The sequence below is a fragment of the Microcebus murinus genome, chromosome 15 (genome assembly GCF_040939455.1).
Source record: "Microcebus murinus isolate Inina chromosome 15, M.murinus_Inina_mat1.0, whole genome shotgun sequence".
In the NCBI taxonomy this organism is placed as follows: Eukaryota; Metazoa; Chordata; class Mammalia; order Primates; family Cheirogaleidae; genus Microcebus; species Microcebus murinus.
This window is the reverse complement of record NC_134118.1, coordinates 11700799-11726987: the sequence shown is the minus strand read 5'-3', so window position 1 is coordinate 11726987 and position 26189 is coordinate 11700799. Positions and strand designations below refer to the sequence as shown.

General features: G+C 35.3%; 1 protein-coding gene across 1 annotated transcript in view; it reads right to left on the bottom strand.

Moving 5' to 3' along the window:
* Positions 1 to 847: 847 nt before the first annotated feature.
* The window catches only part of TMEM170B (transmembrane protein 170B), a 48398-nt gene continuing 23056 nt past the window's right edge, over positions 848 to 26189 (bottom strand). The window contains exons 2-3 of the mRNA XM_012753623.2: positions 20670 to 20840; positions 848 to 8726 (exon numbers count right to left, since the gene is read on the bottom strand). Coding sequence (XP_012609077.2) covers positions 8596 to 8726; positions 20670 to 20840 — 302 coding nt within the window. The 3' untranslated portion in view covers positions 848 to 8595. The remainder of the gene's footprint in view (positions 8727 to 20669; positions 20841 to 26189) is intronic.

Below are 26189 nucleotides of genomic sequence, written 5' to 3'. Positions count from 1 at the left end.
TTATTGTTGAGTGAAAAAGTTAACAAGGAAAAAGAAAGCACATTTCAATTTATTAAGTATGTGAAATAAATGTCAATGTATGTGAAAACAACGTTTACTTCCATTATGTTGCACAATTTTTAAAGCTAAGCTAGTTTTTATTTCAGCAGGGTTTGTGACATTCTCAGTGACTGGCTTTGTTGGCACCAATCTCTCCTCAGGCAGGACAGTAGTTGAGCCTCGTTGTATACCTGACACTTCCCTCAGAAATCCCTAGCATAAATTTTACCATTCAATTTCTGAGTTGGTAGTTTTTCAAAATCCCATAATGTCATTTGGTCTTTGTCAGTAATGAGATATTATCTCATCACAGGTAAGAACTCCCAGAGTGCCCGGCAGAAATCAACATCACCTAGTGGGGAAAAAACACAGTAATAGAGCAAGAAATCCCCAGCCCAGCAACCATTCGCTGCATGACCCTGAGAAGTTTCTCACCTTCTGTTAACCTCAATTTCCACGCCTATAAAACGGTGATAAAACACATCACTTGAGGGGTTACCTTAAGTGTTAGAGTATATATGAAGTGTCTACCAGGCAACAAACCCTCAATGGTTGTTCCTTATTACTAAAGTGATAGCATGCTTCTTAAAACAATACTTCTCAGAAGTTGACGCTCATGTGGCCTGAGACTGTTGCTAGGCAAGCTATAAACTAGGCCAAATTTGTCCTTAGGTTTTTGCTTACCTTTTCAGCACTACCTCCAAAACCCACAGGGAAATCCAGAAAAACTGACAGAAGGGCATGAGAAGACATTCAAGTCCACGCTGAATGAGTTGAAAAGATATGTCACCAAGAGTCAAACACCCCATAAAGCTTTTAAAGACAGGTTTATTTATATATAAGTGCATGAAATTGAATACAGAAACTTTATTAAAATACTGTATATTACAAATTTTTAATCCAATAAATTCTGTGTAATGACAATTCAGTGCTGGATTCACTTTTAACAGCTGTTTTGTGTGTATCAGTAGAGAGTTCACCCTGTATATTACAAAGAGGAGAGCCACATGTGGCCCTCAGAGAAGGGCCTGTGAGTAGACACTGGATCATATTGATTGTGCATCTTTTCGTTAAAGCAATGTATTGGAACCTAGATCTTATCTTTGTAGACCAACTTTCTATAATCAAAAATAACTTGCGTATGTTTATTGCTGCCCTTTGAAGAAAATGAGAATGGTGAAAAATAATTTAAAATAAACATCAATATCTCTAAGGCTAACCTGATGCTTACTGCAATTAAAATACTTAAAATTCACTGCAAAATTTGTGTTCTCCAGGAAATTATGCTATATACACAATGAGATTTGTACATGAATTGGGAAATAAAAAATTGCTTATATAAAATTAAAAATCAATAGTATACAATATTTACAGCTTGTTAGGCATTATATATAAACATAGTTTTTTTTAAATAATCCTTTGAAATTAAACTGTATTATGTAAACATGCAGTACACATACTCATACAGTGTAGTTTATAGTTGTAACAGAAGCGGGAAAATTGTGTTCACATAATGTAGGGTATTTCATCAAATATGCCTTTGTTTTTGTGGATGACCCCTTCAATGTTTATTCTTCCTGTCTTTAAGCTTCACAGTACATTTAGTATTTCTATAGTAAAAATAAATCCCTGATGGTAAACATATTTCTAAAGGTTACATAAAGCATCTGCCCTTGTACTACAGTATAAAACTAACACTTTCACACTAGAATCTCTAGTATACAACAAAACTAAAATTTAAAATTCTACATTTAATTTTCTTGACTACATTTTCCCCATTTCATACTTACTTGGAAAGAGAAAAGAGAGAAAAAGAATACATACCACATCATGAAAATATAACAAAAGTAGCTGTCATCTGTCATAGTCAATGGTTAAATAACTGATTTACACTGAACCATAAGAAGCTAATAGCTAAGATTTGTTTCAGTCATGCTCTTCCTAAACTCTGAATTCCCAGTAACAGGTGACATGCGCCAAGTTGACTCATGGTGCCAATCCTGAATCTCACTAAATCCACTTTGCAAAAGTATCTTAACTTTCAAGGCACTAAGGCATCATTTAGCTTTGAAAAACTGTCCTGTGATTTACTAAATGATTCATCAGTGGTCTGAGAGTTAACACAATTTGAAATTGAGTCTTAAAAACCTATCAGAAAAACGATTTTTCCTATCAAAATAACCACATATTTTGCTAGTTAACTTTAAGATAAAGTTGATCCCCTTGTCCAAGGATGACTAAGGTCAGGGGCTAATACTTATGGTAGAATCATATGAATTTTACCAAGTTATATGGCTAAAATGAAAAATACTGTGGAATTTCATATCTTTTCATTTAAGTGTATAGAGCTCATGTCTGAATATATGTATTGGGGAGGGCCAAAACTTTAAAAAATTCCTCCATAGTAAATGCATCCATTATCACAAATACTAAGTGTCAACAATTAGACTACCAACTCATCCAGCATTGAAAGTAAATCATTTTTATCACTATTCAAACAAGTGCCTCTATTTTGCTTTCTATGGAGAAATCTTAAAAATTTTCCATCTCAAAGATATTAAATAATGATGTGTAAATACTTTAAAAACAATGGAAACTTTTCATCATCACTAGTATACTCAAGTTAACATTCATTTAAACAGGACTATAAAAAAAAGTGATGATTTTTAGTAATAACCAGTTTATATTTAAGAGAAAAAGTGTTACAGTTGTGGGATCCAGATGATAATGTATTATAGTTCCTCTTTCTATATTTCAAACTACTTTCCAGTTTCAGTTACATACCTAAATACATTCTGAAAAAGGAAATAAACATGTTACTATTGAGGGTAGATATATTTGGGTACAGTATATAATCTAAAAAAAATTTAAGAGCTTCATGCTTTCCTGACTTGCCTACAGTATTTATTTTTCCATAAGACTACAGCTGCATAACCATGGGTGTTAAGAATACTCTCTTCTAAACCAGCACTTTGGCTTCTATCAACAAACTGTACATATGTTTTTAACGTATGACATCTGTATGGAAGGTGGAGGAAGATTTTTAAGAAATTACTAAATTAGTTCTCAAAATCAAGAAAGAATTATTATGTAAGTTCAACACGTGCAATGAATGTAGAGAACGTTAATGTGAGTCCCCTAAACTTAGGGGAAGAGGTGATTATAGTTCATAGCTCAGTTCACTCAGAAATTTGAGTGCTTCCACTAATTTAATAAAGTATTAACTGGTACATCTCCACATTTACTGAAAATTTGATACATTAAGTATTACTTCCCCCAAACAAATTCACAGGTACACTTTTAGATAACTAATTCAGCAGCCTCTTTAACAACATTGTATTATCTACTTGGAACGGAGATCATTAAGTTAGCAGAGCAAACCACACACATGCAAAAATGTAATATGATTTCAGAATGCATTATGGTCAGTGAAATCTCACATATAAAGAAACACAGCTTTCTGTAAACATGCATTGCACATACTCATACGGTACAGTTTATAGTCTTAACAGAAGGGGGAAACTGTGCTCATATAACATCAGTACTTCATCAAATGTGTTTGTTTTTTGTGCGTTACCTCTCCAACATTTCTTCCTGTCTTTAAACTTCCCTCTGCTACAAAATGGTACCATGTATTTAAGAAATGTTATAATTTTTAATCAAATGATGTCCTTTTTACCCTGAGGAGTGTTCTTCCAAAATATTATAAAAAGGACCGAAAGTTAAGGAAGATTATGAGATCATTTGATTACTAGTCCATTTTTACCACTGAGAATCTCACCCCTGATTATTAAAAGCAACAGTAATTTACCTAGATTCCCAATGGGTGTTAGCAAATTTCTCTGCAATCTAAATCCACTAGAATTTCTTCAGTAATTTTCCACATTCTTCTCATCTTAAGTAATGACTGAAGAGATTTTGATTAAGACTTTCTGGAAGAAAAATATGTAATATCAAGAGTGAAGTAGTATGAAATTATTTCAGAAAGTGCTCTTAGCATCTTGTTACTTCCTGAATTATAAAACAGATTTAAATTAAGAATAGTAGTACTTCTTTTTAAATTAAAAAAGCAAACAAAATAAGGACTAGGGCTTATGTGCCTTTGGTCCATGAAAGGGACTTGGTAGACACTGGAGCCCAGATCTATTTTGCTACAGTGTTGGCCCCACACTGTGGAGCCAGATGCCCAGGGGTGGAGAAGAAAGGAGGATTATCCTCCATAACACAAGGAGGATAATCTGCGCACAGTGGCGAGTCAATGAATGGTACGTGAATAAATCCAAGGGAAGTACCACGAGGTAAAGGTTAGTAAACACTAACCACCTCTATCATTTTCCTACTTTAACCAGTGGTAAACAGAACTCGTAACTTAATCCTGTTTGCCCTGGCCGTTTCCACCACCACCAACTCCCAAAAGGGTTCTTCAATAAACATCTGCTGATCTTAAAAATAAAGGGGTGGAGAGGGGGTGAAGGAAGCAAGACTATAGAGAATTGTTTTATTTCCTTCTTAAAATATATGTAGAGAAAATATGGAAATGGAAGAAAATAGGAGAATTTTACAAGACAATATATTCAATTGGTACTGCAAATTGAAATTTTTAGAAAAATTCTAGTGACCATCTATTGATCATTTACTGTCAGATACTGCTTTGCCATTCCCAAAACTTCTCTCATAATCCTCACAATAACTACATAAAGTATTAATCACATTTTGTAAAGTATGAACTGAAGATCAAAGAGGTTAAATAATTTGCTCAAGATCAAAAAGCTGACAAGTGACAGAGCCTGAATCAAATCTGCACTGCTGGCTTAGAGTCTAATATTCTCTTCACTATGCCACAGTAATGGTATCTCAGTTGTTGAAAATCCATTTAAAAAAAAAGAAAAAGAAAATCCATTAGTAAATGAACAAGGAAAATCAGAATTTGAGAGTAAAACCCAGGATTTGAACTTTCAACTAGAATCAGGAAGCAAAGTGTTATCCCAACCATTTTAAGATTTAAAATCATCTTGCTAGTTCTCAAAGGACTCAAAGGCAGGAATCTCTTGATCATTCTTGTACATACTATAGGAATATTTGGTTTAGCATTTTGTATATAGTAGAGCCACAAAAAATGTTTACCAAATCGAATTAGTATGTGAGTGTCAGCGTGGGCACACTGATGTGGCAGCCCCACTCTCTTCCTCTTAATTGGAGGTTCACTAAAGACCTTTTCTGACAACATTCTTTGATTTTTAAATTACCCCTTTTCCTTATGTAAGTCACAAATATTTAAGTTATGCAGACCTACTTGTTTATTTCTCTCATTTAAAGTATAAACAAGACCTTTATATGGTTTTGGGTAGTAGTATATTGGGTAAGAAATACTAAGGAAGTATATCGGGTAACAAACTATAACACTGTTTGGTAAACATTAAGACCTAAAATAATACTAAGCTGCAAGCACTGAACATAGCTATCATTTAGGACTGTCTTTATTCTAGGCAACCAATGGAACTGTTCCACTGGGCAGTCACATCTGTAGTTCATAGGAGGCCCCCTGACTAACTCTGATCTATGGACTTATCTAACCAGTATATTAAATAATAATTAGTTTGGGCATATAGGAGGAGCTCCTTCTTTGGAAACCAGATTTCACTATCAGCAATATTTCACTGAACATTTTTAAAATAAAGGTATATCAACCGTAGAGGATTTCCCCCTTCCTTCCTGCACTGTCACAAAAAAAATTTACTGCTACATCACATACAAATTTAAGATAGTTTAACTTAGATACATCAATAAGAGTTTTTGTTATATCCTAAACAAGGGTCTCCAGCTAACTATTAAGCCAAGAAAATTTTCCCTAAATTCAAAATTCTCAAACATCCTCAAACCTATCTAAAAAATCATTCAACTGAACATATATATCAAATTCTCCACTACGAACATGAAAGTGTTCATTGAACAAAAGCTTTCCAGTTAGACTGAATTCCTATACAGCAGCTCTACATATATGTATATAATGATATATATATGTGTATGTATATATATATATCATTAAACATTTCTTGTCTCTATAGGAAAACCACTAACTTTTTAAAAAATCTCAGCATATAAATAGCTATTAAGACAATTTCATAAATTCACACTATTCAACTGCATTTCAAAACATCAAGAGTGACAGTTGCACAAAATCCCAATGGAAATAATTGAAAACACAGAGAAACCAAAAATACTCCCTAAAATTACAAGTACACACACACATACCCAATTCATAATGTAAAGTAATTTGATAATTAAGACAACTGCAGGACACCCTACACACTATTAACCATTCAATTATACTTTCATTCTAGAGTAAAAACAAGAGTTTAAATCTCTTTGGTCCACACATTCATGTATTTAATGCAAACAAGTGATTTTCTGATTAATTTTGAATTATAAACCACGTGTTCCATACTGCCTTACCATGATAACTTTCTTAAATCATAAAATAACTGTATTTTAAAACAAATATTCATTCTGTAGATCTGAAACAATTTCTAAATATTACTGGCAATTCCTCTGCAAGAATATCAATGCTTTAAATTATTGACAGAGTAGCCAAAATAAAGGAAAACACAATTCAAGTCTAATAGAAAAGGAGAAATCAAATTAACATGGAAAAGTTATGCCTAAATTTAATTTGTAAAAACATCTGGAATATAAAGAACACATGAAAATAATTTCAGACTTGTACATCATAAAAAGAATCAATTTTAAGATTTACTTCAAAGAGTCACACATAGTTGCTTATTTTTTTTTAAGAAAAACAAATTTTCCAAGCCTCAGTGTTAGTAAATTGCCCCAAATTGGCTTCTATACTTATAAAAGTACCCCCTTCCCAACTCCTCATTGGTAAGTTGTTGATATTTCCTATTTTGGGTGGAGAAAAAGTAGTGTGGGTAACAAAGATCTAAAATTTGAATGAGACCTAACAGAAGCCCACTATTATACCAAATTAGGTTAAACAGCGAGGCTAGGTTGCCAGATTGTTTTTTGGATTGTCCTGAATTTCATATTCTCTGCAATAGCTCTTTGCTTGAGTTAGCACATTCATAACTGCACCTGGTAACAAAAAAATCTCATTAGGAGACCAAGTCGGCCAGGCAGTGTGTTTCCCCTATCCTTCCTGTACTCTTACAAACAACTATATTGCCAAAACCTCTGAAAATGTTTTATACAAAGGACATTTCCATTTTAATTAATGTCCTCATAGATTCTTCTAGTAAACTTAAATCATAACTTATAAACTTAAATAAACTTAAATCATAACTTAATAGCATAAATCAAGAACTGAACTGAAACAAATCATTCAAATACATGTTCAGTACTATATTGATATGTTGAGACTAACTGCCAAATTTTAAAATTATTTACTATATTCCCAATTTTTACTTAGCAAAATTATGTTACTACATATCCATAGTAAAATTGTTTATTATTGTTCCAATATAATTTACTTATTACTTTTCTACAAATGAGGTTTTTTATTTCCAGAGCCTAATTTAGGCCACTCTCTAAAAATAGTTAATACTCCAGAATGAAAGATCGTTTATGTTTCATCAAAAATCAAGATATATGCAACAAGTAATATAATCCCATTGAGATACTAGTTATAAAGATGTTTTCTCGATGAGATACAAGGCCAAAACTTTCTTTAGAAGGGTCAAAGATGCAACATGCATTTCAGACTTTTTTCTTACAAAATTTATAAGAAAATTTCCAAATTATATTTTCATGGCACACAAACTACAATCAATGTGTGTAACCCATAAAGTTTTTGAATTCATATAAATGGAATATGCATGAGGGAAACTATTAAAAGGGTGTTATTTAAGTTAGTGAAAAGTATGCACCCTATAGATCTACTTTGAGTCCTTAAAACAGTTTTAGCTAGTCTTCCATGAAGAAGACTATTATTTTCCACACAAATTAAGTAACAATAATGCCTAAACATATTAAAGCCCTAAATCCCAGAACACTCAACATTAAAAATCAAATAATGTCTCTCATAGTAAATGATGCCATATTTAGCACTCATAGGGGATTTAGCGTTACAAAACAAAAATCTTACTACATTACTTGAATTCATGTCAAAGATGTTCACAGCACTCATCTACAGCTATGCTTGCAAATTGTCACATGATCAATGTTAACAAAAAGAAAAGAGTTTGGCACATATATCAATCCCTCAAAACGTCCCTGTAACTTAACACAACACTGTTAAGAACGATGATTTCAACACCAATGTTAACCTGATAGGCAGCTAAACAAGGTGCTTTTTCGTGTAGCTTCACGGAGTGTCTTAACGCACCTTGCCTGGGACGGAGGCACGTAAGGTGCAGTGCGGTAGTGCAATCGCGTGAACACCAGAGGGCGACCTTCCGCCACCGCTCGAGCTCCTCCTCGAGCTCTGACCCGCTCGGTCCGCGTTCTTGCACAACGTCGTTTCTGCTCGTTAACAATGCCGCTTTCAGGGAATCTGTACATCTGTTTCCTTGGGTGAGGCAGGACGTTCCCACGGAAACCTCAAAGCGTGGCCAGGATCCTTGAGAAGGAGATGACGATCGTGAGGACGGTCTGTCCGACGCCCCACACCAGCGCTTCCAGCGGGGCCATGTTCTTGCCGGCCACTCGGTAAATGCCCGCCACCGCGGCACCTAGGAGACACGCGAGACAGCAGCGCGCGAACGCGGTCATTCATTCGCATTCTGAGTTCTCCACGAAAGCGCTTCCGCGCGACTGACAAACGTTATGCTTGGCCTTACACGTTTCACCACTTAACTGAAAAACAGACTTTTCTAGTCAATCAAAAGATACATGCAGTATATACTGCATGCTTTATACCGAGTATGTTCATAAAAATGGCAATTCCTTATTGTCCTCTCTCACCTGGGCATTCAACTAACTAGACCTCATCAGCATTTTTATAAACAATATAACACATTGATAATTATCAGTGATGATGCAGAAAAATGACACAATTTAATGTAATTTCTAAATTATTAACAAAAATCTTAACATTAAAGGAATTTTTTTTTTTTTGAGACAGAGTCTCACTCTGTTGCCCAGGCTAGAGTGCCGTGGTGTCAGCCTAGCTCACAGCAACCTCAAACTCCTGGGCTCAAGCGATCCTCCTGCCTCAGCCTCCCAAGTAGCTAGGACTATAGGCATTCGCCACCATGCCCCGCTAATTTTTTCTATATATTTTTAGTTGTCCAATTAATTTCTTTCTATTTTTAGTAGAGACTCGGCCTCGGTCTTGCTCAGTCTTGGACGGCTGGTCTCAAACTCCTGAGCTCAAACCATCTGCCTGCCCCAGATTCCCAGAGTGCTAGGATTTACAGGCATGAGTCACCGCGCCCGGCCTAAAGGTGTATTTTTTTAGTAAAATGAATTCATTCTTAAATGTAGTGTAAACTAGAATATTTGACTAATTGATCTCATGGTCTATCATATAAAATAGTTAATTAAATTTTTAAATAAAGCATATAACTCTAAGCTATTTCGAGACTAGTGTCTTGACATTTAATAAAAATGGAAGATGAACTTGACATCTATTCTAGGAAAAATTTTTAGATAATGGGTACTTCCTGGAATGAGAGAATCTCAGAAATATGAGGAATCTCAGAGACCATTTCATGCAACACTTCATCTTAATACAGTAGACATAATGATGTGGTATTTAAGCGGCAAATTTTAAAAAGACATTCATAATCTTAGAGGAAACATCTAAATTATACTATGCCACCTCACAGACTGAGACAGCCTTAAAATCATTTCCCTAGAAAAACTCTCTACCTATCCTAGAATGGTTAGTCAATCGAAGTGCCTATCAATACATGAGTGTATTAATAAAATGTGGTATATGTATACCATGGAGTACTATTCAGCTATAAGAAACAATGGTAAGACATCGGCCTAGGCAAAGAGTTTATGAAGTCCCCAAAGGTAATCAAAGCAGCAACAAAAATAAATAAATGGGACATGATGAAATTACAACGCTTCTGCACAGCCAAAGAAATAGTCATGAAAGTAAACAGACAACCTACAGAATGGGAGAAAATTTTTGCATCCTACGTTTCCGATAAAGGGCTGATAACTAGAATATACTTAGAACTCACGAAAATCAGCAAGAAAAAATCAAATAACCCTATTAAAAAGTGGGCAAAGGACTTGAACAGAAACTTTTCTAAAGAAGACAGAAGAATGGCCAACAAACATATGAAAAAATGCTCATCATCTCTAATCATCAGGGAAATGCAAATCAAAACTACAATGAATACAAATGTGAAGAATGTGGCAAAAAAAAAAAAAAAAACCAAAACTACAATGAGATATCACTTAACTCCAGTGAGAATGGCCTTTATCAAAAAGTCTCCAAATAACAAATGCTGGCGTGGATGTGGAGAGAGAGGAACACTCCTACACTGCTGGTGGGACTGCAAACTAGTTCAACCTCTGTGGAAAGCAATATGGAGATACCTTAAAGCGATACAAGTGAATCTACCATTTGATCCAGCAATCCCATTGCTGGGCATCTAACCAAATGATCCAATGACACTCTATAAAAAAGACACCTGTACTCGAATGTTTATAGCAGCACAATTCATAATTGCAAGGCTGTAGAAACAGCCCAAGTGCCCATCAATCCAAGAATGGATTAATAAAATGTGGTATATGTATACCATGGAGTACTATTCAGCTCTAAGAAACAACGGTGATATAGCACATCTTATATTTTCCTGGTTAGAGCTGGAACCCATACTACTAAGTGAAGTATCCCAAGAATGGAAAAACAAGCACCAGATATATTCTCCAGCAAACTGGTATTAACTGAGTAGCACCTAAGTGGACACATAGGTACTACAGTAACAGGGTATTGGGCAGGTGGAAGGGGGGAGGGGGGCGGGTATATATATATACATAAGGAGTGAGATGTGCACCATCTGGGGGATGGTCATGCTGGAAACTCAGACTTGTGGGGGGGGGAGGGCATTTATTGAAATCTTAAAATCTGTTCCCCTATAATATGCCGAAATAAAAAAAAAAAAAAACAATGGTGATATAGCACCTCTTGTATTTTCCTGAATAGAGCTACTAAGTGAAGTATCCCAAGAATGAAAAATAAGCACCATATGTACTCACCAGCAAACTGGTTTCACAGATCAACACCTAAGTGGACATACAGGAATAACATTTATCAGGTGTTGGGCAGGTGGGGGGGGAGGAGGGGACGGGTATATACATACATAATGAGTGTGATGCTCACCATCTGGGGGATGGACACACTTGAAGCTCTGACTCGAGGGGGGATAGGTGGGCATGGGCAATATACATAACTTTAACATTTGTACCCCCATAATATGTTGAAATAAAAAAAATTTCAATTAACTATTTTATATGATAGACGTGAAATGAATAAGTCAAATAGTCTCATATTTTACATGACATTTAAGAATTCATTTTACTCAAAAACATACTTTTAATGTTAATATTTTTGTTAACAATTTAGAAATCATATAATTTAGGAAAGAACTTAAGAAAAACAACAGAAATAAGTTATCCAAAGATACTAAATTGACAATTATTTGAGATAGTTCATTTTTACTAAGTTTATAATTTTCACTTGTTAATTTTAAAAAATTAGCTAACAATGAACTCTTTGTACTTTACTCAAAATCTCCCAAATAAAAATTACTGTATTCCTCTGTGAGAGATATAAACAGGAAAAGCAAATTATTAACCTAAGCCACGGACTTTCATATACATGTTTTAAAATAAAAGGAAATTAAAATAGTATACTTACCATATAGTATGTATCTTTACAAATATTATCTTATTTAAACATCATATCACCCTATCCCTCAGTATTATCATCTAATTTAAAGATGAAAAAACAATAGGTTCAGAGATGTTCAATAACTAGCTCAAAGAAACACAGTTAAAGTATAAGAGCTGGGATCTCAATCCAGGCTACCCTGACTATAAATCCCAAAATCATTCTACCATTTCAGGTGTATACTAAGTGCAAAGGAGAACAAGAAATTCAGAAAATAATAAAGGGAATAATCTCAATATTAAACATCAAATGGCACTAACATTTACTTAATCAAGTAATAAACTCACTTGTATCATATATTGACCAAGTTCTCACTTGGTCATATATCCAAATTTAAAATATCTTAAAATCTTTTAAAATATTATACCTTGTTTGTTATCAAAACTATATTAAAATAAACCTGAAAAACACTGTTTTTCTTTGGATTTCTATGACTATCTTCAATTTTAAAAACCGCAATTTGGCCTCCACCTCTCTGACACTAAGTTTTCAATCATGATTCTTCAATCAAGAAGGGGAAAATCAAAGCAATTAACGTGTTTCCCTGAAAATAAGACCTACCCATAAAATAAGCCCTAGCAGGATTTCTAAGCATTTGAGCAATATAAGCCCTACCCTGAAAATAAGACCTAGTGATGGGCGTGGCTACACAGCGTATCTGCACAACCCATGCATTTCGTCGCGGAGCGGTAAAGAAGATGAGCAGCCCTTGTCATCTGCCCCATGAGAGCTCTATTGCTCAACATGAGAGATTGGGGCCAATGGTTCTAAAGGAAATAGAGTCGCAATAAATTCAGGATGGAATTCGGGGTTTGGAGAGTTATTATGATGTTCCAGAAGAAGACGACTTAACTATATTTGAATAAATGTAGATTGTTGTACCATACTTAAAAAAAATAACACATTCCCTGAAAATAAGCCCTAGGGTGTCTTCTTGAGGAAAAATAAATATAAGACCCTGTCTTATTGCAGGAAAACACGGTACTAGCTCAGGCTGCCTGGAAAATGGCAAATAAATTTGTCAATTCCAACTTCCCACATTTCCCTAAGGTTAAGAGCATGGGTTTTGGAGCTAGATTTGTGGATGAAAATCCATGCTCTGTTACTTAGTTACTGTGTTACACTGGACAATCATTTAAACTTTCCTGTCTCACTTCTCCAATTGTACAATGCACGGTGTAAAACTTAAGAGATAATACTAGTAAAGTGCTTAGAAGAGTGAATGGTCCTAGTATGTACCCAACAAATTTTGGCTAGTAGTTGTAGTAGCAGTAAATGATAAAGATAATTCCAATCAGTGATTACCCATTCACTAAATGATGTTGGAATAATCTGTAGCCATTCGAAAGAAATACATTTAGGTCCCTACTTCAAACCATTCCCCAAAGTGTTATAAGTTTCAGATGGATTAAAGAACTAAATACTAAAAACAAAACTACAAATGGAAACTTTAAAATGTAAGAGAATATAGACCAGGCAGGTGGCTCACACCTGTATCTTAGCACTTTGGGAGGCCAAGGTAGGAGGATCACTTGAAGTCAGGAGTTTAAGACAAGACCGGGCAAAACAGCAAGAACCCATCTTTACAAAAAATTTAAAAATTGGCTAGGCGTGGTGGAGCATGCCTGTAGTCCCAGCTACTCATGATGCTGAGGCAGGAGGATCACTTGAACCCAGTGAGTTATATTCGTACCACTGCAGCCTGGGCAACAAAGCAAGATTCTGTCTAAAATAACTAAACTGAACTATTTAGGATGGTAGGAAAAGAGATCTTATGATGACAAAAAAAGAGCAAAAGCCATACAGTTTGATGTCAAGAAACAGACTAGAAAAATATTTGCTATGTTTATAACAAACTGATTAGTATCCATAATATAGACATCTATATATAAATGCATAAACACACATATAATAATCAATGTAGTATATTTTTGTAATCAAACAAAAACAAAATAAATGTTCATCAGTTGGGTAATGGCTAATCTATACAAAGTCCATACCATGGAATACATACAATTTCAAAAGGAAAATATACATCTATATAAACTGACATATAAAGAACTTAAGACATTTATACAACAAAAAAGCATAAAATAATATATATTCACTACTAGTACATTTGTACATATGTATGTATGTATTTATGAATGTAATGCATAAACAAAAATCTTGGGGCTACATCCCAAACTGAAAATAGCGATTACTTTGGAGAAAAGCACTGGTTTGGAAGTACTAATCAAAAAAGACTTTGCTTTTCCATATGTTTTTTAAGTTTTACATGATGAATATAGTCATATATTACTTACATAATTAAAACTAATTTTAAAAATCTAACTTTGTTTCATCTTACTTGCCTAAGCTTCCCTACGATTCCAAGAAACTTTCATTTTAAAGGCCAAGATATCTTTCAATCCTATTTTTCAAACAAAAAATATTTGTATCCAATGATGAAGTTCAATAAATTTTTGACTTAAAATAGCAGGGCATAGGCCGGGCGCTGTGGCTCACGCCTGTAATCCTAGCTCTTGGGAGGCCGAGGCGGGCGGATTGCTCAAGGTCAGGAGTTCAAAACCAGCCTGAGCAAGAGCGAGACCCCGTCTCTACTATAAATAGAAAGAAATTAATTGGCCAACTGATATATATATAAAAAATTAGCCGGGCACGGTGGCGCATGCCTGTAGTCCCAGCTACTTGGGAGGCTGAGGCAGAAGGATCACTCGAGCCCAGGAGTTTGAGGTTGCTGTGAGCTAGGCTGACGCCACGGCACTCACTCTAGCCTGGGCAACAAAGCGAGACTCTGTCTCAAAAAAAAAAAAAAAAGAAAAAATAGCAGGGCATAAATATATTTATAGCAGAGAATAAATATATTCTCTTGTAGCTTATTTTCACTGCTGTATAGAATTCCAAGTATGAATACATCACAACTTATTTATCCATTCTACTGTTGATGACATTTCTTTGTTTCCAATCCTTTATGATCACAAACACTGTTCCTGTGAACATTCTTGTTCACAACCCCTGGCACACATATGCCAGTGTTTCTTCATGATCTGTAGGTAAAAGTGGAATTGCCTGGCCCTACAGTATGGGCATTTTAACTTTACTAGATAATGCCATATTGTTTTTCCAATTTAGTTGTACCAATGTATTTTCCAGTTACACCATATCCTCAAAAGCAGGTGATAACTTTTTTTTTTAATTTTTGCCAATCTGGTGGGTAAGACATGTTATCACTCTGATTAATTTACAATTCCCTGATAATTAATGTGATGGAGCTTTTCTTCACATATGATTGGCCATTAGGGTTTCTACTTCTATGAAATTCTTGTCCATTTTTTCTATTATCATTTTATCATTTGATTTGAAAGTTTTTAAAAATATATAGTTTGGACATTAATATTCTTACATTTATTTATGTTAACAAATATCTTGCTCCAATTTGTGCTTTAGTTTTCACTCTAAAGCATGAAGAGGACAGAAGTGGGATAGAGAGCTTAAAATAAATGACATGTGTGAAACTGCCAATGCTAATAATGGCAAACATAATAAATTAGAAATAAGGAACAACCCAAAGAGTATTAAAAGGCTAAAGAAGATGGGCACGGTGAATATGAAGTGGAGAAAGCAATACAACTGAGTTGATCTGAAGGTGTGTAAGATATATAAACCTACAAGGACAAAGGAGAATGGGATAAGAGTCATCAGTGGACAGAAAATGTCAATAAACAGCAACATAAAGTGATTGAGAAAAGTATGCCAATGGAAAGTGATATAACTTGTCCTGTATATTTCTTAATAGAAAGCAAATAATAAAGGTAAGGAAAGAATTATTTTTAACAGGTGTTGGTTGATTCTATCACTCCTATTATACCAGGAGTTGGCAAACTACAATTTACACGACAAACTGGGCCCATCCACCTGTTTTTGTATAGCATGTGGGCTAAGAATGGTTTTTATATTTTTAAATGATTTTAAAAAATCCAAAGAAGAATATTTTGTGACACATAAAAATTAAACACAATTCTATTTTAGTGTTCAAAATGTTTTATTGGAATACAGCTGTGCTCATTTCTGATATTAAACTATCTTTACATTTCAAGAATAACATTCATAAGGTAAATGAGTCTACACTTTTCTCTTCTGGTGGTCTTTATCTTATTTAGCAACAGGATTACATTGGCCTCAGAAAATAAGCTACGCTCAGCTTTTATTCTATTTTCTTCAATAATTTGGATAAAATAGGAACTAACTATTCCTTGAAAATTTTATAGAACTCACCTGTAAACTCCTTTTGGACCTAGAAATTTTGAGGAGAAGGGATTTTTAATATTTCAATTGTTTAAAATAATTATCATCCTATTCACATTTTCTATTTCTTCTTATGCCAATTTTGACATTTTATATTTAGGAATATATATCTATTCCTAGAACTTTTATTTTTATAATTTTTTTATTTAGCCTTTATTATTGAGATAAAATTATTTATTCTAGTATGTTCTAGATTTTACTTTTCTGCCTCAACCCTTTTTCTTTATTAGACAGCAATTTATTCATCTCATCTTTCAGAAGAACCAGTTTTTGTTAATCTTTCAAAAACATAACTTACTATTTCTCCACATCAACAAAACCAAACAATATAATAAAAAAAATAGCCATACACTATAGCCATAAGATAATAAGTGTTTAGGAATTAACTTAATCAAAAATATACAAGCCTCCTATTGAGGAAAAACATTTTTTAATTCAAAAAAAGACAAAGATCATGATCTCAATAAATGGGGAAATATTATGTCCTTGCATGATGCAATTTAATATGCCAATTCTTCCCAAATTAACCTCTATATTTAATTAAATCCTACTGAAAATCACTCTCATACTTCTTGAAGGATTCAGTAGACATATTCTCAAATTTATATGAAAGAATAAAGGTCCACGAATAGCTAGCTCGGTTAACTCTGAGAAAGAAAAGTAATGAGAGAGACCTATTCTTAACAGATACTAAGACATACTACAAAACCATAGGGATAAAAGAAATGTGGCCCTGCTACAAAAACAGATAAAAAGACCAGTGAATCAGAATAGAGGTCAGAAACAGATCCCAGTAACTTGAGAAGTAATACACAAGAAAGGTGACACTACAAATCAATAAGGAAATAATGTATTTTTTAGTGGATGATAGCATAAAAACTGACTTAGTATATGGGAGGGGAAAACAAACACCTGGAATCTCATCTAATACCAAAAACAAAGGTAGACTCTAGACCTGAATGGCAGATGCCTGTGTTTGTAAAGAAAGTTTTATAGAAACAAGCCATGCCCGTGCATTTATGTATCTCTATGGCTGCTTTGGCACTACAATGGCAGAAATGAATAGTGTGACAGAGACCACTGGATTGCAAAGTCTAAAACATTTATTTAAGAAAATGTTTTAAGAAAATTTTTGAAAATTTTAAGAAAATTTTTAAGAAAATGTTTTCTGACTCCTGTTATAGAAGAAGATCTTAATACAAAAGGTAAATCTATAAAGGAAAATAAATCAGAATATCTTTTGACCTTGGTGTGGGGGAGAACTTCTTAAATAAAACAAAACCCTTAATTATAAACAATACGGCAAAAAAACTCTTGAATCTGATTACATTGAAATTAAGGATTTCTGCTCAGTAAATGACATCATGGATAAAAGTAACTGATAAAAGACCGAAAGAAGTTATTTGCAAAGTCCAAAACTAATAAGAAACCAATATCTCTAATATAGAAACACCTGTAATTTAAACAAAAGGAAAACAAGAATACCAAAAGAAAAGCACAAAATTTAAAGAAGCAATCTGCAGAAAAGAAAACCTAAATATACAGTACACATAAGAAGAGCTGCTCAAACACATCAGTTAATCAGAGAACTGCAAATTAAACCAACAATAAGATGTCACTTTACACCTTTAGACTGGCTAAAATTAAATAGCTAAACTTAGGCATTATTTGGAAACCCAGTTTCTCCTGATTATGGTATCAACTAACAATCCGAAATGAAAAATCACTCTACTCTGGAAATAAAATCTAAGAAGCAAAATACAATAGATATGTATTTATATTCGGTCAGCATCTTACTGAATAGAGATATTCAGCAATCATTAGCTGAACTGAATATATAGCTATGAGTGCACTAGCATTCATAACATATGTTAAGAAAATAAATATAGCTAAATATTCATATTAACTAGCTTTTTTTTTTAATTCAAGTGTTTGCAGGTCAGAAAATCAGCCAGAATGAATTGAAATGTTTTCTTGCTAATCTGAACACAAATTTTTACTTGAAATTTTGTTTGACATATTTTTAAGGATTTTAAAATATAATCCTGCAGTTTCTAAAATAATTGGCTTATTTTATTCTTGATTGAAAGTACACATAGATACATAACATTAGAGACAAATGGAAGCAGAATTATATTTCTCATGCTCTTTTCAAGTTTTACAATAATGTATGCCAATCAATACATATAACATACACTATTTAACAACTTCTAAACAAGCTGTTCCTTCTTCCTTCCTCCTCTGTTCATAGTTCTACAATTACAACAGTGGCCCACATCAAAACCACTGGCAGCCCCCGTCACATCTTTGTATGCCACTGCCGTGAATAGCAATTAATTTGGATTTATTGTCCTCTGCCACAGTTCTCACATCCACTTCTCCCTTCCTAACCCACAGCCATTACTCAAATTCTGGCCTCAAGCTTAGTAATGTTAACACCTGTTAATTCCTTTTCTTTCTCCTTTATTCTATCTCCCTGACTATCCCCTCTTCCTTCCTGCCTCTTCCTCCTCCTCTCTCACTGCTTCCATCTATCTCACTGGTATTTTCTGAGTCTCTATTATGTCCCAGAGGCACTGTTCTATTGTTGAGGAAACAGCAGTGATAATGACAGACAAGGTCCCTGCGCTTTCAGGGTTTTCTCTTGGTTCTTTACATATGTTCTACATTCAACTATAAAACAAAATTTCCCATTGAACTGCTTTGTCCCTTGCCAACCCCATTTAAAAATATCCACTTGTTTTCCATAGCCTGCAAGATAAAGTCCAAACTTTCCAGCTGGCTTTCCAAGACCCTCCATTCTATCTTTCCAGCTAAATCTGCTACTACCTGCATTATGCAGACACTTGGCTTCAGCTAAACCTGAGTACCTGTTTAAAACTGTATCTGGCCGGGCCCGGTGGCTCACGCCTGTAATCCTAGCACTCTGGGAGGCAGGCAGATTGCTTGAGGTCAGGAGTTCAAAACCAGCCTGAGCAAGAGCAAGACCCCCGTCTCTACTATAAATAGAAAGAAATTAATTGGCCAACTAATATATATATATATATTTCTATAAAATATATAGAAAAAATTAGCCAGGCATGGTGGCTCATGCCTGTAGTCCCAGCTACTCGGGAGGCTGAGGTAGGAGGATTGCTTGAGCCCAGGAGTTTGAGGTTGCTGTGAGCTAGGCTGACGCCACGGCACTCACTCTAGCCTGGGCAACAAAGTGAGACTCTGTCTCAAAAAAAAAAAAAAAAAACTATATCTATGGCAAAATGGATAAGGTACAATATGATAAAGATATAGGTTAAATGGAGAAACAACAAAATAAACTATAAAAACTTAACACAATGTAACATAGAAAAACCAAATAGTAATTGAAGGATAAGAAAACAGCCTACTCCCTGTTTCCCACAAGTATTTTATGATTGTCCTACTAATGCCACAGGACACCTAAGACATGTGAACAGACTTTCCTCTCAAGACAAGGGATGCCAATCACTCTGGAAAAGATGAAAAAGGGAGGCCTTTGAACTATGAAGATAAGGTCTTATCTCCGAGGCAAAAATCAACTAGAAAGGAAGAAGGCCCTCTCTAAGAGTCCTGAAACAAACCTAGTGGTAGCAGTGAGCTGACCCAGACATATTGGAGTAGGCCAGAAGTGAAGGGCAATATAAGCCTCTACTATTCACTGGCAGTGACAGAATCAACAGCAGCACAGAGAAGCAGCCAATTTCTGGCGCAATCATATTAAGGAAGCAGCTGTGGCACTCGCCAGTTTCAACAGGATGCATCGAAGTTCTGCTCAACTAGAAGGAGTAGAAACCGTAACTAATGCTTTGAAGCCAAAGCTGGATTTGGGGCCTAAGTACAGTGTCAAGAGGAGAAGGCCAGAGAAAATGACCCTGAGGACTTACATGAAAATGCTCATGAGGCAGCAGGGCAGAAACTTGCAAATCACTAGAGGACACACTAAAGTGGCTTATTTCTAGTGGGCTGAGGAGATCTGTGTCATAATAATTTGTGTATAATAAGAAAGTGCAATTTTATTTTATAGTCACAGGAAGAAGACATCAAGGACTTAAGGGCTATATGTTCACTTTTTTAATGACAATTATCACTGTCTTATTTTTGTGTCTTTCTTTTTTACTAGATAGTGAGCAACTTTAAAGAAGAAACTACAATCACTATAAGATAAATTTTCCCATTAAACTGCTTTGCCCCTTGCCAATCTTTATGGATCTTTCTATTTCCCACAAAACCATGCAAAATGAGACTTCACATAGTGGAAGTACAACTATCTGTTCAATGAATAAATAAACTCATCTTTACCTTCTAGGTAGAGTCTGTAAAATGCTGGAAAATATTCTACATAAAAGATTACACTAATGTTACATTTGCAATAAGAATAGCTACCAAAATGATAAGTGCATATAAAATTATGTCTTTAAACAAAACAAAATCGACTTACTGGTAATCATTGCTCCAGTTACAGAAGCCAGAAATCCGATGCTGACTGCAATGAGGGAGATTACTCTTCCCTGCCTATGCCTCTGCAGCATCACAAACATCAACACGCCTGCAGCACCATGGACAAACAGAGAGGAGAAGAGAGCCCAGAGAAAGATCCAGTACCACATCTCTGAAAGAAAAAGCAAAATGTCAATCATTCTGTTGAAATACAGCTTAGAAAATCTGGTTTAACAAATAGTAAGCACATACGGTTTAGGGGGATGTTAAATGAGATAATATATACAAATGCCTTGCACAGTACCTGACATACAGTAATAATAAATCATAAGCATTATCATCATCACTAATGCTTGATGGGGAAACAATTCCCTCCACGACTTCAAAAGGCTAAAGTCTGCTCTAATTTTCTCTAAATGTCCCTATTATATAGCTATCATTCATCACTTTTATAATAAACACCTAATGTATTTGTAAATGTCTTAGAATATATTATAAAAGTTAATTAATTGCTGTTTGATACATAATTTTCTATTTTCTACACTAAATAGCAGTGTTAAAATATTTTTTAAAACTATCTCCTAATACAAATCTTTCCAGAAATCAGTCATTGATTTTACCTTTATGACTTAAGAATTTCAGGAAATTCCTCTTATGGTCCTCAGCTTTGTATATGAAAAAAATCAGTCAGCATTTTTTTTTCAGTTCTCTGCCTCCTGTCATCCCAATACTCCTAATCCAGAACTTCTCAAGCTCCTCAAGCTCCGTTATTCTTTCTTCAATGTGTGTCCTTAATCGCTAATTGACATCTCAGTTTATAGATAATGAACGAGCACACCTTTCATTCTGTCTTCCATTTGTTACCTTTCCTTCTGGCTACCTACTGCCTCCCAGTCAAGCCACACAGTACCCACAGGTGTCCTTGCATTACTCCATCTCCCTGACCAGACTTGTGGTAAGGTACTGTGGGTATGGCAATTGATCAGAGCTGTGCCAGTGGTTCCTCTCCCTTGGGAATTCTGGATTGGGATCAACAGATTCTTCCCCTCGATCTTTTTGTTTTGTTTTGTTTTGCTTTTGAGATAGAGTCTCACTCTGTTGCCCTGGCTAGAGTGCTGTGGCATCAGCCTACCTCACAGCAACCTCTCAAACTCCTGGGCTCAAGCGATCCTCCTGCCTCAGCCTCCCAAGTAGCTGGGACTACAGGCATGTGCCACCATGCCCGGCTAATTTTTTCTATATATTTTTAGTTGGCCAATTAATTTCTTTCTATTTTTAGTAGAAATGGGGGTCTTGCTCTTGCTCACGCTGGTTTCGAACTCCTGACCTTGAGCGATCCTCCTAGCTCAGCCTCCCAGAGTGCTAGGATTACCAGCCTGAGCCACCATGCCCGGCCTGATCCTCCTCAATCTTTAGGCAGCTGATACTGAAAGGTTCGGGATTTCTGAAGCCATTTCATCATCACACAGTGAAAGCCACAATACAGGAAGAAAGTATAATATTAATAAAATAGACCGATCTATCAAAGGACAAGAGACAACCAAGTCCCTTACCAGTAATTTATATGGCCCTGACACATTATCATCCTTGGATTCAATGTAACATCCTAGTTTCCTTATAATAAAACCCCCCTTTTAATTTAAACTAGTTCAGGTAAGGATTCTGTTACTTAGAGCTGAAAGAGATGACTCTACAATGTTTAGATGTTACCTTGAGTGAGAATCATCCTTGACACGCAAACATTCTATAATGCAAGGTTCTCATCTGGGATTTGTGCTAGGTATCTACTCTCTATCAAGTGTAAAAGTTAATAAAATAGCCATTAAATAAAGAGAACAAAAATGGATGAATTAAAAGCTATTTCTCCAAACATCATTAAAGTATGGATATACACTGTTGGCGTGAATGTAAAATGGCACAGCTGCTATGGAAAACAGTATGGTAGCTCTTAAAAAGATTAAAAATATGATCCAATATGATCTAATTCTTTTAGCTATAGACCCAAAAGAATTAAAAGCAGAATCTTGAAGAGATACTGGCTTATCAATGTTCATAGCAGTATTATTCAGAATAGCCAAGAGGTGGAAGCAATCCAAGTGTCCGTCAATGGGTGAAATGGATAAACAAAACACGTACATGCAACGGAAAATCATTCAGTTTAAAAAAGAAAAGGAAATCTTGTCACATGCTACAACATGAACGAACCTTGAGGACATTATGGTAAGTAAAATAAGCCAATCACGAAAGGACAAAGGATAAATACTATATGATTCCATCTATGCAAGGTATTTAAAGTAGTCAAATTCATAGAAACAGAAAGTAAAACAGTGTTGCCAGGGACTGGGGGAGGCAAAAAGGGAGAGTTTAATGAAGATACAGACAGTTTGGCAAGATGAAAAAGATCTGGATATCTGTTGCACAACACTGTGACTATATTTAACATTACTGAACTGTACCTTAAAAATGGTAAATTTTATATTTTGTGCTGTAAGAAATATATTTAGTCTTTGTCCCTAGTTCCTGGCACAGAGCTCCTAAAATCCTTGGAATTTTTTGAGTGACAGGAGTGTCTTTTGTTATTCGTAATAAGCCCCTGGGGATCACACCTGAGTTTATGCTCAGGATGTAACTTTTGGTGGGATTCCTACATAGCCTCAGGATGGGACTGCTCAGCAGAAAACCAAGTGATAACAGGGCTGGAACTTCTAGCTCTACTCACTGGCCTCTAGGAAGGTGGGTGGAAGGCTGGAGAGCAAGCTCTGTAAAAACTTTTGAATTACTAAATTTGATGAGCTTCTGGGCTGCTGAACACTGGAGATGCTGCGAGAGTGACAAATTTGGAGAGGATGTGGAAGTTCTGAGCCTCCCACCCCACCCCCCCCAACACCACCACACAAACCTTGCCCTGTGTGTCTCCCATCTGGCTGTTCTCACGTTGTAACCTTTATCATAAACCAGTAAACATAAGTAAAGTGTCTCCCTGAACTGTACTAGCCATTCTAGCAAATTATAGAACCTGAGGTGGGGGTTATGGGAACCCTGACTTATAGCCAGTCAGAAATATGGGAAGCCCAGACCTTCTATTGATGTCTGAAATGGGAGGAGCAGTTTATGGGACTGAGCCCTTAACTTGTGGGATCAAACGCTAACTCCAGGTAAATAGTGTCCAAACTGAATTGAATTGTGGAACACCCAGTTGGTGTCCTGGAAAATTGCTTGGTGTGGAAAAAACCCACAAATCTGGTCAAAGAAGTGATCTGTGTGAGGGTAGAGGAAACTGTCAGATATGTTTGTTACTATAATTTTTAAAAAATAAAAAAATTTGAAGTATGAATATACATTTAAAAGATAATTATTTTAAGTCAAGACCATAAATGACTAAAAATTTCAAAACAAAACAAAAACGCTCTTGTTTTTTTTTTTTTTTTTTTGAGACAGAGTCTCACTCCGTTGCCTGGGCTAGAGTGCCATGGCATCAGCCTAGCTCACAGCAACCTCAAACTCCTGGGCTCAAGTGATCCTCCTGCCTCAGCCTCCCGAGTAGCTGAAACTACAGGCATGCGCCACCAAGCCCAGATAATTTTTCCTGTTTTTGGTAGACAGGGTCACGCTCTTGCTCAGACTGGTCTCAAACTCCTGAGCTCAAATGATCCGCCCACCTTGGCCTCCTAGAGTGCTAGGATTACAGGTGTGAGCCACTGTGCCTAGCCCCCAAAACACTCTTAAAAAGAAAGGAAGAGTATGGTTATAAAAGAGCCATAAGGGATATTTGTGGCAATGGAACTGTTCCATATTTTGACTGTGATATATATATATGTAAGTAATAAAACTGTATAGAAATAAATACACACAGACATACACAGAAGAGTACAAGTATACAAGTAAGACTGGTGAAATCTGAATAAGGTCGGTGGATTATATCAATGTCAGTATCCTGGCTGTGATATTATACTGTAATTTTCCAAGATGTTCCCATTGGGTAAACTGGATAAAGGGTATATAAGCCCTCTTAGTTATTGGGTTTTACAACTGCATGTGAATCTACAATTACCTCAAAATAAAAAGTTTAATTTTTTTTAAAAAAGAAAGGGGGATATATAGAAAATAGATTTTTAAAAAAAATCAGCTTTATCCTGCCAAACTCTTAAGAATTGGCATATAAAATGGAATGAGGCAATTTGAAATCATTTCAAGGAAAAAATATCTGATATATTCTACAATGTGTGTTAAAATACCATGCATGCTTCTCGACAGCGTAAGACAGATGCTGGTGATTAGGGGAAAGTAGACAAAGCTTGCCTTTTAGAGGCTCTTCTCTTCCAGCTTTCAGGGAAAAAGAGTGGCTTCACACTGTCACTCCAAAACAAATGGCTTCAATTTATAATACATGAATTAAAGGTTAAAAAAAAAAAGCTTCACTTGCTCAGAAGATATTTATATATTAAAAGATATAATTTTCCAAAGTGAACTTAATAAAATGAGATTATAAGGGAGTAATAACATGGAAGGTGCATATTTTCATCAAGAGAGCTCTTTTCGCAACTTACTCTGAGACAAGGAAAGCCCTGCAACAACCATATACTCTTCAAAGAAGAGAAGTCAACAATTTGCCTTGATCCCAAGCTCATTCACAGCAGCTTTTATCTGATCTACTTCTCAAAAAGTACTTTTCTTTGTAGTCCTTGTAATATAATTAGAGGAAGTAATTCCTTGACTGTATTTAACACTATAAACAAGAGATTATCTGACATTATAAAAAGTAGTGTCGCTTACCTCCTGAATATATAGCTATTGGCCTCAACACAATAAATTTACCTAACATAAGGGAAAGTGAATTTTTTTTTATTTCAGCATATTATGCGGGTACAAATGTTGAGGTTTACGTGTGTTACCTTCCTCCCTCCCCAGTCAGAGCTTCAAGCGTGTCCATCTCCCAGACAGTGCGCATGGAACTCATTATGTATGTATGTACCCATTCCCCCCTTCCCCCTCCCATCTGCCCAACACCCAGTTGGTATACTGGAAAATGTTATTCCTATAATAAATATTATTCCTATATGTCCACTTAGGTGTTGATCAGTTAATACCAATTTGCTAGTGAGTACATGTGGTGCTCATTTTTCCATTCTTGGGATACTTCACTTAGTAGAATGGATTCCAACTCTATCCAGGAAAATACAATAGGTGCTATATCATCGTTGTTTCTTAGAGCTGAATAGTACTCCATGGTATACATATACCACATTTTATTAATTCACTCATGTATTGATGGGCACTTCAGTTGTTCCCACATCTTTGCAATTGTGGATTGTGCTGCTATAAACATTCAAGTGCAGGTGTCTTTTTTATAGAGTGTCTTTTGTTCTTTTGGGTAGATGCCCAGCAATGGGATTGCTGGATCAAATGATAGATCTACTTGTATCGCTTTAAGGTATCTCCATATTGCTTTCTACAGAGGTTGAACTAGTTTGCAATCCCACCAACAACGTAGGAGTGTTCCTATCTCTCCGCATCCAAGCCA